Raw genomic sequence first — 17,501 nt, forward strand, 5'->3', positions numbered from 1 at the left:
ATTATTCTTAGTGCAGTGTAATTTAGATTAGATAATTTTAATTTGCGTGTTTCCATTTCATTTAGCTTTTAAATACTACAGCAATATACTTTATAGTAGTAATATTACTATTAAATATACTTAAATAGTGATTGTTAAGATACGATCAATATAATAAATAAATATGCATTTTAAAATTATTTCAGCTTTGTAGCATACTGTTAAATATTTAAATAAAGTAAGCATATATACAAAGTAACGCATTTACAGGATACAGAGACATAACATCTTAGTCTTTTGAAATGACAACGCATGGTGAAACACTTTACTCTGTTATATCCATGGTACTGTTTACACCTATAAGCGACGGTTGCCATTTTTCATCGGGTAGACCGTTCATTGTTGCCATTCTAAGTTGTATAAAAAAAGCATTTTGTTATATGTTACTTTTTTTACTTATGTTGTATCCTTTCTTGACTGTAATAATGTACTTATAAAAGCAATTAATTATTTAAATCCATTTAGTTTTGTAGAAAAAAACGAGTATAGTCGAATTTAACACATCCTTTTTTAAATTGGTTATAATTAGACAAATTGAGATCAAATACTTTTAAAGTTTACATTTAGTGGTTTATTTTTGTTTTTCTTTTTGAGTTCACAGGCGGACAGTGAAAAGAAAAATATCCTTGGATCAATCTATGGATCCAAGTGAGGCGAAAGGCGCACATTTCCTTAACGATTCCACTTGATACAAATAATTTGAGAAACTCCAAAGAATAATTTAATGAAGATCTTGTTGCTTCAGTAATAACTGATGGTATAGGAATACAGCGGTGCGATGTATTATTTTCTTCACAAGTCCGTCATTAAAGTAATGGCAGCGGACACGCGCCGCGCACGCACCATTGCAATGAGTCGTTACTGCTTTTTCTTATAGTGATGTGACTATGATCGTACTTTGCCTACGCAGCTCAGAGTTTACCCTAAGTTGTGATTTAAGATTTTTGATTTTATGTATGTATGTGTGATTTTGGATTTACACATAAAATAATATTTAATATTTTCTTTTTTCATTTCTAAAATATTGATCATCTGCATATAGAATTTTATTAAGATTTATTCGGATATTTATGTGTTTTATCGCAGTATTTGAACTGGAGAAGAATTTAGGTAAATAGGATAAAGTCATGTGTTAAAGCTAATATAATATGATAGTAACTAAATTGTGATCTAATTAAATTATTTTAAATATAAAATTGGTAACATCACTTTAATGATATAATCCCATCACTATTCTACGTAAGAAATACAATTGGGTGCGCACTTTGTGTATGTTACTAACAAGTACCATTACTACTAATCACCAATATAGAAAATAATGAAAACGTGTGATTAGGTATATCCTTAACATCTTTATATTATACAACTAATTAATTAAAAAAGAAATAAAATATATAATATAAAACTAAATTGTAATACAATTTTAATTAAAATATCAAACCGTTAACGTTATTATATTAATCTAAACTAATCCTATCACTATTCTACGTGCCAAATACAATCTCGTATGCACTATGTGTATGTTACTTATAAGTACTATCACTACCAATCACCAATATAGAAAATAATGAATACGTGGGATTAGGTATATCTTTATATTATACGGCTAATTAAGTAGGTATAAAAGAAAGACATTTTAATATAACATAAAATTTAATTGTAATGTAATATATCATATTACAATAACGTTACCGATTTTATATATTAAAATAATAATTTATAAATTAATATATAAAATCGGTAACGTTATTTATATTGATCTAAACTAATCCCATCACTATTCTACGTGCCAAATACAATCGCGTGCGCACTATGTGTATCTTACTAACGAGTAACACCTCTACTGATGAGCGATAGAAAATAATGAAAACATATGATTAGGTGTACCCTTAACATCTGTATAATATAAATAATATAACCTAGTTTATTTCTAACATTCTATTAAAAGTAGGAAATTTTTATGGAAGTATCTCATACATTTTGTCTGTAACAGATAGACATCCGACACTCGGCCGTATATCAAAGGAGTTTATAATTTATGTGAATGTTATTACGCATACCATTTCACGTATTATATGGTAGGTATTAAATACACCGGTAAGAATTACTTTCTACGGTTTATGTTCTATGGTATGCGTTTAAAATAGCCGCAACTTTACGTGAATTATGTTACGTACCAACCATTATAGGAAAGACATACTCGATTTTGTATTTCAACTATTAGTGCTATACAATAAGTTGCGTTAATTAAACGCCTTTGATCTTAGTGTCTTGCCACTGCATCGCGACAGACGTATTAATTAGGGTTGACACAAATAAAATACACCAATATACTATACTACATGTCTACCATACCATATCTTACTTTTTTAATGGATGGTAATAGATTGGTAACCCCGCCTGTGCCAACGGTAACGCTGGCACCAGTGAGGGACGATAGGTGACGATGAAAACAGGTCAGTTAGCCCATCGTGATGAACTTCCACTTCCACTAGAAATAACCACGATGGTTTCCACTTGGAGGTTGACCTTTTTAGCTGTTGCTAGCAATAGCTAAGTTGGACCCTATTACTAACAATCCCTTTCCCCCGACAAAACCATTTCAGCCATTAACTATCCAATGCTGAATATAGGTCTCCTCTTATTGGGGGGTTTGCCAGTAGGTGCCACGCTTGGCGGGTTCACAATCGCAGTTAGGCTTTGGTGATGCAAAGGGAACGCTTCTGCCCATCCCTCGATCATTTAGTTCCCTTAGTCGCCTCTTACGACATCCGCGTGGCTCATTCTGTGCCGGGACCACACGGCATTGGATGGATATGTATAAATGTTGCTTTATCTGTGTGTGTGTGTGTGTGTGTGTGTGTGTGTATATATATATATATATACAAGTAAACTTAGATTTAAGCATTTTTGAATAGTCATTTTTCATTACTTATAACATTGTATATAGTTTATTTAATTATTATGAACATATTGTTGATGTATCTTTTATAAATAAATAAATATTACATGGATATGCATAATTTTTAACGTAAATATATGATCAACTATATCATGCATGTATGATGCATTCTTGATAACGGACAGTATCGTAATAAGTGTTTAGAGGTGCCCGCGTTCGTTCCACTTTCCCACATCGATACGAGAGACGAACGCAATTAAAGTCAGTAATTTCATTATTATCTTATAGTGTGGTATTATCGGCTCCTTCTCGGGTATTTGTCGGGTCGCGGTATGTAATTAGCACTTTATGTCGGACACAGATGGTATGCCAGATGTAATCTTAAACGTATAAACGTATGTGGAATGCAAGTATTTAATAATAGCTATTTCCAGCGGCTTCGTCCACCTGAATCGGTAAATACATCAAGTATCATCAAGTAAAAGTATATATATATATATATATATATATATATATATATATATATATATATATATATATATATATATATATATATATATATATATATATATATATATATATATATTCTTTGCGGAATAAGTTCCTGCTTGTTGTAAATTTAAATCTATCTATATCTAGACATAGGACTGACTACGCTTCCTACATTTATATCGATGTCCATATTTTATAAGAGCTATATCCACTCGTTTACTTTACGTAGTAATGAAAAAAAGAATAGAACCATTCAAATATTCTATTCCAGCAATAATAGTTTTTAAAAAAAAAATTAATTGAACAATCAGCAAATATGAATGGCCTTTCAAATAAACATCACCCGCAAATGGGCAACACAATTCATCTAATAATTACTTTTTGCATGATTCATTGATATAACGTGTATTAGACCTAGTTAATAATAATTTCTCACACCAGTTAACCTGATGTCTTCCAGCAAATGAAGATTTATACTGTGCCATTAAACATGCGGTAGTTATTGTTGTAATTTTCTCATATACTCGTACTCTGTCTTACGGTGAAAATGTGATCAATCGACACTTTCACTACTGTTGCTAATTATTTTTTTATTATTGTATCAAGCTTTAATTGTCCACTGCTCAACATAGATCTCCCTCATAAGGGGGGGTTTAATGGATGATAATAAAATGGTAACCCCGTCTATACTATCGGTATACGCTGGTGGGGCACCAATGAGAGATGATATGTAAGAATGAAAAGGCAGGCCAGTTAGCCCATCGTGACGAATTCAACGATAAATTAGTCACGATAGTTTTCGCATGGAGATTTACTTAATAAGGTATATTGATAGAAATGGGGACTAACCTTCCATTACTAACAATTCCTTCTCACCCTATAATTGGTTTTGTCAGTAATTGCCACGGTTTGCAGGCGGGTTGACAATTGCAGGCTTTGGTAATGTTTTAAGAGGGACACTGCGGTCCATCCCTTGTCCGTTAAGTTCTCTTAAACGCCTTTTACAACACTCACGGCAAAGGAAGGAGTGCCTTATTCTACGCCGAGACCAAACGGCATTTGCTGTTGATACATAGATTAAATTATATATATTTTTATATTTTTCTAGCTCGTATGAGCTAGGCAGAGAGGTTTGAGTTCCGAAGCCTATATCCTCACATACATCTCTTACAAAGTCTAAGCATCTCATGTATACGAGTATATGCCGGTTTTAGAATTTATTAATTTCTCCCTCAATTCAGGACGATTAATACCGAGTTTAACATTAAAATAAATAATTGTTAAAAAAATTAATAGGCTAAATACAATTTGGTCAGAAAACACTTTTAGGGTATGTGTTTATCATACTAATAAATATTATATATATCAAAAATATCATATTATCATATCATATTATCATATCACATTAAATAATATTTTTCTCTTTTATATATGTATATAAAATCAATTACGATTCGTTAGTCATACTTAAATTTATTTAACTCATGAAGTGTTTGATAGATTTTTTTTGTTTTGTTATTTCAACAGTCAAAAAACTCCTGATGTTTAGCTAGAAAATTGAAAGATTAAAATACGTAATTTTGTATAGGTACACTATTAGCTACTTCGAATTTCTTTTAATAGATAACGTTTTAAGGTTATATAAAATTTACCTGATCATTTAGTCACTATTATGTAACTTAAACAAATAAAGAAAATAATATTAAGGTTTTCTTAAAAAAAGTCGTATAAGCATTCAGGTTTTCCGCTATGTTTTCGTGCACGGGAATGGTAATTGCTGTTGAAACTCAGATCCTTTTAGTCTTGCTCGTACACGTAGAATTTTGCATAAGTGCATCCCGTTTAGTGAATTCCTTGTTCGCGCGTGGGAACGAAATGCACCCGCGCCGTTCCTGGAAAGTACGCGCGCGATGCATCAAATCGCCCTCTTAACAAAGATCGCCTAATTATGGACAAGACATGTGAAATTATAGTATACGTAATATTATAAATGACTAGTGAATGAGTAGATATGCCAAGTATGTATTTTAGCAATTTAAATGCCTACTTACCTCTTTCTAGTCATATACGTTTATAGATAATTATAATAAAATCTGTATTTTTCTGAAATATCAAATATATATGTGAAATAATTAAATAATCTTTGACTATATTTTTTAAATAGAAAAACCATGATGATGCTATGCTTATGCTTCAACATGTCTATTATATTTATTATATTATATTTTACATATTTTTATATTCAGTTCAGTTATGCATAATTTATTCCTAATGGACAGAAATTCAGTTTATGATCTATGATCTAGTAAAAAATGTAACTAGGATTGTCTATGATTATTTAAATTAATTATTCTTAACATTATGTTTGTGTACAATAAAGAATAAAGAATTTTCTCTCTTCCGTTCATTCATTTTTATCCTGGTAATTACCATTAATTAAACATAGCCTGGTCACGTGAATGAAGTCGCGGGTAAATAAGTAAAAATAACAATAATGTTATTCGCCAGTTCTGTTAAATATTATTCTTTGGCCACTCTACACCTTTCACGACAATCATCCAATTTTGAAGTAAACGTTTCTTTCAAAATTATCTTTTGCATGTTTATTATATTTACACTACAATCTTTTAAGGATACTTGTCATTATACGTCTTTTGAGAACTATACGAGTAAAAACATTTCTTTATGACATATTATTTAGTTTAAAATCGATCGCAAATATTAAAAAGTCATCTTGCATCAAAGTGAGCAAACGTTACGTATAAGTTGATTTTGTTCTACCGTCGCACGAATATATTAATAGAGTCGAAAAATATTTGAATTTCGATTCTAGTGATCGCAATAAAAGCAGTGACTTACGAGCTACTTTTTCTTTCAAACCTTTTCAAAATATATATGCTTTAAACAATGTTTTTACTGTGAAAATATATTTAAAAATCTATTTGTTATATACACGTGCAAATATCATTGCAATTAGTCATTTACGTTTAGACAGGCGAATGGATTTGATAACTTTTTTTTATACCACTGAGGTGGAAAACTGCTTATTTTCCACCTCAGCACCGACAAGAGGAAACTAGAAAGAACCAGAGAAAAAAAAAACCGTATACAAAGTTACCGTAACGTGGTACTCCGGTGAACTATGTTATGAATTAATAGATATGGAATTTTTTTACATAAATTCTGACAGCAAACCTCTAGAACAAAAATAGTATTATAAAATATATTTAGGCTATATAATTAATTTTAAATAGCTAATAAATTTAAATGTTTAATATACAAATTGCCTATATTTTAGAATAACATCATATTTTTATACCAATTTCAATAAACAAAGCCGCTGGTCATAGCCAGACCATAATATTTTCTCTCATATAAAAAGTAATAACAAATGATGACCACTTAAAAAATCATTACATTTAACACGGCAGCGATAAAATCTGACAATGACATTGTTCTTTCGGTAACGAAACATAAGTGTTGTGTTATAATAAATTCATTTGTTAAATAAACTGTTATTAATAGATCGTAAATGTTTTTAAACAATAACAGCGAGAATAACAAGCGTCGTAAAATCGTAACTGGTGAGGTTTTACGACGGAGGCGGTATATCAATTTGAGCGCACAGTAGGTATCTTGATTGTATTTTCTTCAGTGTATTGTTCGATCAGATGATTAATTCGTGTTTCATTATTATGATTTACTAGTTGCATCCCGCGGTTTTGCACCCGTGATTTAAGATAAAAGTATCTCAGTTGTTAGTCTAGGACAGTGGTTCTAAATGAGGGACCTTTGACGAAATTTCTAATTTCTGAACCGCCAATTGTTTTGACTACAAGTAGAAAATGTAAATAAAGGATTAAAATATCTATTTCATAAATAAAACACACATACATTTGTATACATTTCAATGTGCATAAAAGAATAGTTAAATAAATAAATAATGCATTTATTGTTCAAAATGTAGAACTCACTGCACAACTCTTGTGTTGTATTGACTCATTGACACTTTTAATTTTTTTCGCGTGTTTTTTTATGTTTTATTAAACTGGGTGTTATTTTGCAGAAGTCCATATTACTAGTTGGTAGATTAAAATTATTTTGTTTAATTTCATTACCAACATTTAACGATTGACATTTATTATTATTAGAAAAAGTTTACGTCCTTTAATATTCAATATTAGCATTAAGATTAGCATGAATATTTATTCTTTATTGGCAATATTTTATAGAAAAATATATAGTACTTAAAGTAGACTTAATCTAAACTGATATTATATTATAAAAAAAAAGATTTTTTGTTTGTTATGGACAAATCCTCGAAAAGTATTTAAACGATTTTAAATATTCTTTCACCTATAGAATGCAATGTTATATTTAAACTGTCAATTTATTAATATAAATCTATAGTCGCTATTATCCTTATGTTTATAATAGTGAATGTTATGCATAGTAGTTATTGGAGTACAAATTTGATGTTGTCTCATGTAAAATTTATTTTATTAGTATATTGATTTGTATTCTTAATTCTTGTTATTTTTTATGCTTTACCATAAATAAATAGAAAGCAACATTGTCAGTTAGTAACATGGGCTGTGTTTTATTTAAAATAAATATTAAATAACTTCTACTCATTTATTCGAGCGAAGCCGAAGTGGGTCGCTAGTATTAATAATAGTATTATTTGCCAGTGGGACATATCTAGTTATATAAACAATTTGTATTGTTTTGTTACAGCCAAGAGCGCGGGCCGGCGAACTGTGGCCGGTGGACCGGCCCGACGGCATGCCAGTCATACAGTCGTTGGAGGTGATGTGCGGCAAGGACCATATGGATGTGCATCTCACGTTCTCACATCCCTTCGAGGGTATCGTGTCTTCAAAAGGTGAGAATTTAAAATTAACTCTGATTAGAAATTAGTTTTAAAACTGTAATTAGTAAATTATAAAGCTGATTTGAATTGTTTTTATATCATACTAGGCTAGGCCTAGTATCAAGCACCTACAAATTCCTGTACAAAATTCTATATCTATTATAGAAGAAAATTTTATACACACCTGTATAGTCAAATCTATAATGACAGGGGAAAGGAATTAAAAATGGGGTCTAACTCCCCCATTGTTAGCAATACACACTATCAGGTCGATCTCCACGCGGTTCCCCTTGGAAACCATCGTGGTTAATTCTAGTGAAATTCATCAGGATGAGCTAACTGACCTGCTTTCATCGTCACCTATCATTCCTCACTAGTGCCTCGCCAGCGTATACCAATAGCGCAGGCGGGGTTACAATTTCATTATCACTCATCAAAAAAAAAATCTATAATGATAACAATTTAACTAGGAGAAAAAACTCGTTTTGTACAATTAATAACATAGAAGTAATTTGTTTAATTCTATGTTAATTCATCATGAGATTGTAAAGTTGTTAAATACATTAAACAATTGTCCTCTACATAAATGGTATTAGGGTGTTGCAAATTACATATATAATTATCAATCATACGAAGAATATAGTTTTGTATAAATTCCTGATTAAACTGTACGTCCTCAGTTGTTATAGTATAATAATAATTGTTTGAGGAGAATAAGTTTTTAAATCCATTGTACATACTAGAATAATTGTAGCGGAGTACTTGCAAACAGAAACCCCACAGACTTGTTATTATTTGTATTTATTTTTGTTTATAATTTTTAAGTTTATTTCTATTACAAATTCTAGTCCCATTTCGCGTAACAAATTCACAAATTATTCTTTTCAGTAATTAACAAAAGCGTTTTCAAATTCAAATCAGCCCGTGCTTTCGTTTTCACTGGCGTTATAAATAAGAGCCTAATTTTCTACACTTTCGCTCATGCAACATATACATTCAGTTTTTATTTCAGTATTAATTGTTTTAAATATAATTTAATGTGATGTTAGTATAAAAATAAAAGTGAATTATAAACTATTATTTATTTATTATGTTCATTACTATATTTCATACTCATGAAAGTACTCGTATGTATTAAAATAAAATATTAATTTGAATTTTAAACTGTATTACAATGAGATACAGTTTTATTAGAGTGTGTGTTTTAATAGTAAGTGACCCATGTATATACACATTTCCCGTGTGGTCCCGGTGTAGAATAGGCCATCTTATTCCCGTAGGCATCGTAAGTGCGACTAAGGGAAGACGAGGGATAGGCAGTAATTAATTGTGTATTAACTAATTGCGTTTGCCAATCCGCCTGCCAAACGTGGAACTACTGGCAAAACTCTTAGGAGAAAGTTTATGTTCAGCAGTGAACAGTTAGAGGGCTGATATTTTAAAGATTGAAACTAGTATAAAACTGAAAAAAAAAAGAAAATTAGTATAAAACCAACAAAAGAACAAAATTAAAAAGTGTTGCTTTTTAATGAGTACACACAAATATCATTGTATTGAAAAAATCCTCTTCTTTTAATTAGACGGTTGATGATAAAAAAAAAATGTGTTAAGATAAAAAAGTGATAACATTCATCTTTGTGACTTGAGAACATATTTTATCATATCTGATAAACAAAACATTACTCTCGTTTTAGTGGCATACACCTGTAAGGGTCAGTAACGTCAAAGTTATGTTTTTCAACTGTACCTGCCACATAAATGAATAATTATGTTTTACTGTATTTTTAAACAATAAATTTGAGCTAATACTACCCATGGTAATCAATATCAAAATCCATAAAAAGTTAACATTTTTCTTAATCGTTTTATTAATAGTAAAATGATTGCTTAATGAAGAATTTCATCGACGAAATGTAGGATCGAAAAAATCATGGAACTCAATTATAATTCGAGTTAGCCATTTTATATTTTAAATTTGTTGTCCTGAAAGTAGTCCTGTCTCAATAAATTTAAATTTAAAATTAGCTAGATCGGCTCAGCAGTTCTCAGGCATACTGACGAACAATACTGGGTATATCTGATATCCCTATACATGTAAATAACTAATAGTATATTGTATTATTACTAAATACTTATTTGATTTTGTTGTATTGTATTTTATTATAATTTGTACTCAAAATTATTATGTATGTATATATATTTTTAAATTGCCGATTTATATGTAAACACACAAACATTCTCAATTAATGTAGTTAGAAATCTTCATAGGATGTTAAAGTTGTAAAATATGAAATAATTGATTTCGGATAAGTGAGAAATGAGAATTAGTTGGCTTACGAAGAACATATTCTTGGACTAAGATATCATAAAGTACAGCTCTAAAAATATTCATGATGCGTCTATGTGAGTAATTGCCTAATAGGGTTGAATCAACATTTGTGTGTTTCTAGAAACCAGACACCGTTAGTACCTATATAAAACCTACATACCTACTGACATTCTCTGATAAAAAGATTCAGTATGTACCCCTAACGAACTGTATCTTCACGCCGCAGTGCCGGACGTCATTCAGACCGTTTCTAATTGCACACAATAATTGCCAAGGTTTCACTTACAATTATGACGGTACATACTGAATTATTAATACTAACATGGCCCAGTTAGCACTTAGTGGAGATATGTTCACATTATTAATTTGATTCTGTAATAAAAGCAGTTTGAACTGTTATGGGGTGAATTAAAAATATATATTTCGTGTATAATGACACTATAGAAGCACATAATGACAGTAATAAATATTTACTTATTACTTTTTTTCTTAAGGCTTGCATAGACGAGTGACAGTTCTGTGTTCTTAATTATTATTATTTTCTAATATAGAGAACGCGCGATTTTTCATATATGTAATAAGCAATTCTATTTTTTTCATCTATTCTTATCTATTTTATTTTTTTTATATATTATTGTTAATTAATTTTGGCTACAAATATAAATAGCTTTATTTTGTTTGAAAAAATTAAGTTATATAATATTTAAATAGAGATTCAAATAATATTACATTTAAAAAAAAATTATTAAAATTATATATATTTTGGCTAATATTATAAGCTAAACTATAGTTGTCCGTAGTTGGCATGCTTAGCAGGCGGGTTGGCAACTGCAGTTAGGTTTTAACGATGTTTGAAGAGAGATACTTCTATCCATCCCTCGACTATTAAATTATCTTAGTCGTCTCTTACGACACCCGGGAACGGGAAAGGGAGGGTGACCCATTCTACGTCGTAACCAAACAATTGTCGCATTAATATAATTATATACACTGTATATGCATAAAATATATGGAAAAATATTGATTGGTTGACTGGGAGAAAAATCTATATAGCATTAAGTCCGCCATTTGTACAAGACATTTTTTGTAATGTGGTCAGTAACGAAGAAATAAATAAAAAAAATATTTAATTAGTTTATTTTCATTAGGATTTAATGATTAGGTAAAGAAGTTAAAAATACATGTGACATTAAGAGCAAACGGCAAACGTTTCACCACAGACACCATGTAGTAAAATGTAAGCTACTTTGATTTGTTTGTTGAGAAAAGGAAATTACTAACTAGCTAGTACCTGCATAAGTCCGCACTTCTACCACTCATTAACGTCTTCCTACAAAACGTAGCCCTCCCCTCATTAGAGAAAGATATTAGCGTATTATTAGCGTACACGCTAGCCTAGAGCATAGGGTTTTGTTTCAAGTTTTCCTTTTACATCCTACTGCGATTATAGATACAAGTTTGTAGAGATAGATGAATATTTGTTACTCTTTTAAACAAAAACTCTGAATGTTTTTCTATGAAATTCGGTACACGGATACTAACTTAGTATATAAGATACTTTAAAGTATACTGATTCTTGTAGCTGAAGCAGCTGTATATAGCTAGTATATGTATAATGCTGTTTGTGTGAGATATTGTTTATACATGTAACAATTTTCATTCCAATTTCCTCAGTTCTTTAAGCATCATTCAGTAGAATAAATATCTTTAGTTACAAATTTTCATATTTGTCGTATGTACTAGGTATATTGGGCAGCTTAAATTACTCGAATTAGCATATAAAATTTTTCATATGTTAACCTTAAATAAATCAGATGAGTGACAAATAATGAAACTAATGTTAATAATTTTTTTACTTCAAACTTTCATACATAGACTCACATTATACATGCGCGAAAACACAGTACAATAATGTTACTATCTTTCCCGTATTTAAATTGATCTAAGTAAATTCTAAAAACTGGAACGCAATGATTGTACATTCACACAGTTTTCAATGTAGACGTTACGCTTGAATGAACTGCACTAAAATAAAAAATAAAAAACAAACAATTTGAATGACAGACGCATTTGTTCAGAAAATTATCTTGTCATTCATAAGTTGGGTTTTTGTATGGAAACTAACAGCCAGTTATTATAGTTCAATAAAAGGGTATTGCGGCTGATAAAAAGCCAACTGCACTCCGTAAGTGCCGTCGCTACCGACAAAACCAAAGTTCCCAACCATTTGTCAGCAGTCGTCATGTTTTTACACAGAAAGCGTGTAACTATTATTTATTTTGTGCTAGTGTTGACTAATATTGTAAGAATATCGATTAATAATATGGGGCATCGAATAATCGATTATTTTAACAATTAACGACGACTGTACTGAACTGGGACTTTGTACAGAAATTGTCTGCTGTTGTATCTCTTTACAAGGGTTTGTGTTTGCAAGGCTGTATTTCGGTTTGATGAGTGAGATATGACAATGAAATGACGAATTACAGAGACATAACAACTTAATTCTCAGGAATGGCAATGCATGAAGTGTATTATGGGAAACACTCTCTTACTTCCATATTCCATATACATGTTACTTCCATGGAATACCATGGAGTCGTGATAACTATCACCTATAGACATGAATTACTATTTTTACTATTTATCATATATATATATATATATATATATATATATATATATATATATATATATATATATATATATATATATATATTTTCTATCAGGTGAGCCGTCAGCTTATTTGCCATTCCAAGTTGCACAAAAAAACATTACTAAGATAAAAATAATAATAAAATAAATCGATAATACTATTTTGATTTAGCTATTAATATTACCGATATTATTGATAATATAGCTAGATTGACATAACAATTGTTTATCGATCAAAAATCATGAAATTGTAGATATATTAGAGTACATTATATCGATACTATCATTAGAGCGATTAATATAGAGATATTTTAAGATGTAAATTATCGATCCATTAATACTGGATTGTGAAACAACACAATTCTACGATTTAGTAAAAGTGTTACAACATGAACACTATCAATAAAAATATTTTCATACATTAAAATTCTGTCTTTTGAACAAATCAAATAGTTTTCACACATAAGTGATGGAGTAATCTTGACATCGAATTATCATTTTCCAATTATTTCTTCATTCTGTTTTGTTCGTTGCGTGTATTTATTAGGTACTCTTAGTAACAATGTACATATGTGATATATGTCGTCATTATACATCGAAAATACATTTAACGCACAACAAATGACCAAATAAATCGTTTAAAGATTTATCCGAGTAAATTGACACTTACAAATGATGATCATTATAGCCTTAGTTACTTGTTTGTTGCGCAAAATATATTGCAATATATTATAGAGCTTTTCTAATTCCCTTGACAATATTTTCCTGTCTTATTGCGAAAATATAATTATAGTAAATTTATAAGCGACTACATTTTTTTATGGATGATTATGGAATGGCAACTCTCCTGCATTATAGGTCAGTTAGGCCATCGTGACAAATTTCAAAAATAAATTAATCACGAGGGTTTCAAGGGGGAGCCGCGAATAGGTCAACTTGATATTGTTTATTGCTAGCAATGGGGTTGTTAATCCCCATTACTAACAATCCCTTCTTCCTACCAGTGAGTACATTAATAATAATAATAACTATAGTTGGCAACTCGCCTGTCAAGCGTGGCAATTTGGGGAGACCTGTTTTCAACAATGAACGGCTGATGATGATCACATTAAACGTCTGGCCTTTAATCTAGTATACCATGTATTATAAGTAATCAAGTAATATCTGGGGGCACAGATCAAAATACTCAGACCCCAGCTTATTCAGGAAAGTTGCCTTCCCAAATTGGCTTGTCCGAGAATCAACCCAGGACCTCACTTACTTAAAGCAACGCACTCACCACAGCGCCACGGAGATTGTCAAACATTATTATACTTAATTGCGGGATTTATCACTGTACAATCGAGTAGATTACTGAATAATTAAAGCGACGTGGAAAAACGAAGTTTTCTTATAATAAAATTGTTAAGTATTTATCGTAATCATGTTTAACGTATTATTACAGGTATAATTGTTTAATTTTATCATCATTAGTACCTAGTAGCACACACCATATAGTAATATACATAGATATATAAGTTTTTCTCTAAATTCCAACTTCCACTTTGTGGTATTCCACAAATAAAAGGATACTTATGAAGTAACAGTAGCATCATCATCATCATATCAGACCTTAAACTGTCTACTACTGAACTCCTTTTTTAGGGATTTTGTCAGTAGTTGCCACGCTTGGCAAGCGGATTGGCAACTGCAGTTAGGCTTTGGAGATCTTTAGGAAGGACGCTGCTGCCCATCTCTCGCCCTCCCTTAATCGCCTCTTACGACACCCACGGGAAAGGAAAGGATGGCCGGCTGTAGCATAATTGAATACTAATCGGAAAGTTTAGTAATTTTCGTAATAGATGCCGATATAGTTCAAAAATATAATATACGTACGTCTATTTGGTTGTAAAAGAAATTAAAGTAAAAAATAAACATAGATAAAAATTTAATATATATTGCGTTTGTAAATAGTTATATCACATTATACTTCCTTCATTATAGTTTGAACTTCTTACAAATACTGGCAAAGGTTAATTGGGAGACATCTCTATTTAGAGTCAAATCCACCTAATACGGTAAACATACGGTAGGTACACACCTACAGTTTTATACATTACATTTTATATATTATATACAAGTACTATTTTATATATTAGCTCTCCATTTGAGGAATTTTAAACGGACAAACAAATTATTCCTTATCTCTCAATATAAAAATATAAAGATCATGTAATTTATCAAGCGATCATACGTATTACGCATCATAAAGTAGCAGCTTAGAAATCTCTCTTAATTCCCATTAATGCATAATATACGAATAAAATATAGATAGTGAAATTAACTTCGTAATTAGAAAGTAAAATTTAATTGAGTTAATTAGTTAAACGCGTAACAGCAAAATGGAAAAATATTAATGTGTTTTTCTATACTTTAGGCGATTAGTATATAATCTTGATATGTCATTTCATCAAAACAGTAGGGCGTAAAATATGTTTTTGTACTTAGATAAAATAAAATAAAACCGGCTTACTGTCATTTTTTATTTCCAATTATTTGGGTTTTATCTACGTTTTTAGTTCTTCTACGAAGATTTATATTTCAGAATTTTATCACAGCAAATCCATCTTCATAGATCTTTGTTTTCGAACGACATAATCTGATAACAGCCAAAAATCGTTATTTATGGATTAGTAAAATAAAAAAAAGATATCAGACTATCAAATACCTTTGTTCTCATATATGTATGTCTCTTTTTGACTATAGCAGTCACTAACCTAACTAGTAGTAACCAATACCTCTATCATCGCGTTTCAGTCATTGTCTGTCCACTGTTGAGCATAAGCCTTGAGCTTTCCCCATAGGTTGTCATAAGGAGCGGGGCTGGGCAACCGCAGTTAGGTTTTGGAGATGTTTTAAGAGGTACGCTGTTACCCATCCATCGACTATGAAGTTCCCTTAGTCGCCTCTTAAGACACCCACGGAAAGAGAAGGAAGGACTTATTTTCCAAATTAACACAGTACAACCAATATCTCTATGCACTTATTTAATATCAATCTGAAAAGTGAAACAACTTGTTGACAGTCCTTTAAATATGTTGCATACGAAGCAGTCTTATGCATAATTTGTCAGTATGTAATTAAATCAGAAATTACTTTACTAATGAACTGCAAGTAAATAGTTTAGTGGCAGCCCATACCCATACTATCAATTAAAGTGCCGACTCGTGTTGTTTGCGTTTAAACGAGCCATCGCCAGTCTATAATTTGTCAGACAACTTTCCAGGTTTATTACACCACCAAGCTAAACTAGAATTTGTAAAGAAGCGTTTGCACTTAACACTTGTATTACAGTATAAGTTAATACTATGTACAGTAGTTACACTGCTCCTTTCAAAAGCTGACTCCTTAGATAAATAACCATGTTTTTTTTATCTCAAATGTGACCATTCGAAGAAGAAACACACTGCATTCACTCGATACATACACAAATATATGCACGTATTTTTATTGGATGATAATGGAATTGTAAATCCATCTGCGCTGCGGTTTGTTTTTAATCGAAACGAATGAAATGGTAACCCCGTCTGCGCTATTGATATACGCCGGCAGGGATTCAGTGAAAGATTATAAATGAAGGCGAGGACGAAAGTAGTTCAGTTAGCCCCTGGCCTCTTATGAGAAAGATAATTAAAAAATGTCTCTCACAAAAAGAAACCAACATTAATTGTGACAAACCTGTTACTTTAATTTAAAAATTAAACTACTGAACAATTTTGATAAAATTTCTATGGAACAATCTGTAAGTAAATCCTTTTAAACAAAAAAAAAATTCAAATCGGTTTAGAACTGACGAAGTTAATTTGAATGAGATGGCAAACATAAAAAGTAATGTACAACCAAATTGAAAATCTCCTTCTTTTTGAAGTCGGTTGAAATAAATACACTATTTGTTGACTGTATGATGATGTCCGCATCTATCTATTTCTATACTTATTTATTCTAAACTATGTAGCATATGTTAATATGGGATTCAATGTTTTTTCTATATTTTTATGGAAAGTTTGTATGTACTTAACCAACAATTTATACTCATATATATGACGAATTGCTGGTTCTAAACAAATTAATATTAGACAATTTTCACTTTGTACAGTCTCTCATAAGATTAAATGTAACAAACTGTGCTTAAAAATACTTAAATAAGATTGTGCGTATTGTTTTTGCGTAAA

General features: G+C 30.6%; 1 protein-coding gene across 1 annotated transcript in view; it reads left to right on the forward strand.

The window, feature by feature from the left end:
* Nucleotides 1–17,501, forward strand: part of LOC113518946 (cuticlin-1) — a 140,395-nt gene that overhangs the window by 86,858 nt on the left and 36,036 nt on the right. Inside the window, exon 4 of the mRNA XM_026903982.3 lies at nt 8,171–8,318. Within this exon, the coding sequence (XP_026759783.1) occupies nt 8,171–8,318 (148 nt within the window). The remainder of the gene's footprint in view (nt 1–8,170; nt 8,319–17,501) is intronic.

Source organism: Galleria mellonella, unplaced genomic scaffold, assembly GCF_026898425.1.
Source record: "Galleria mellonella isolate WM207_F2 unplaced genomic scaffold, CSIRO_AGI_GalMel_v1 utg44, whole genome shotgun sequence".
Classification (NCBI taxonomy): Eukaryota; Metazoa; Arthropoda; class Insecta; order Lepidoptera; family Pyralidae; genus Galleria; species Galleria mellonella.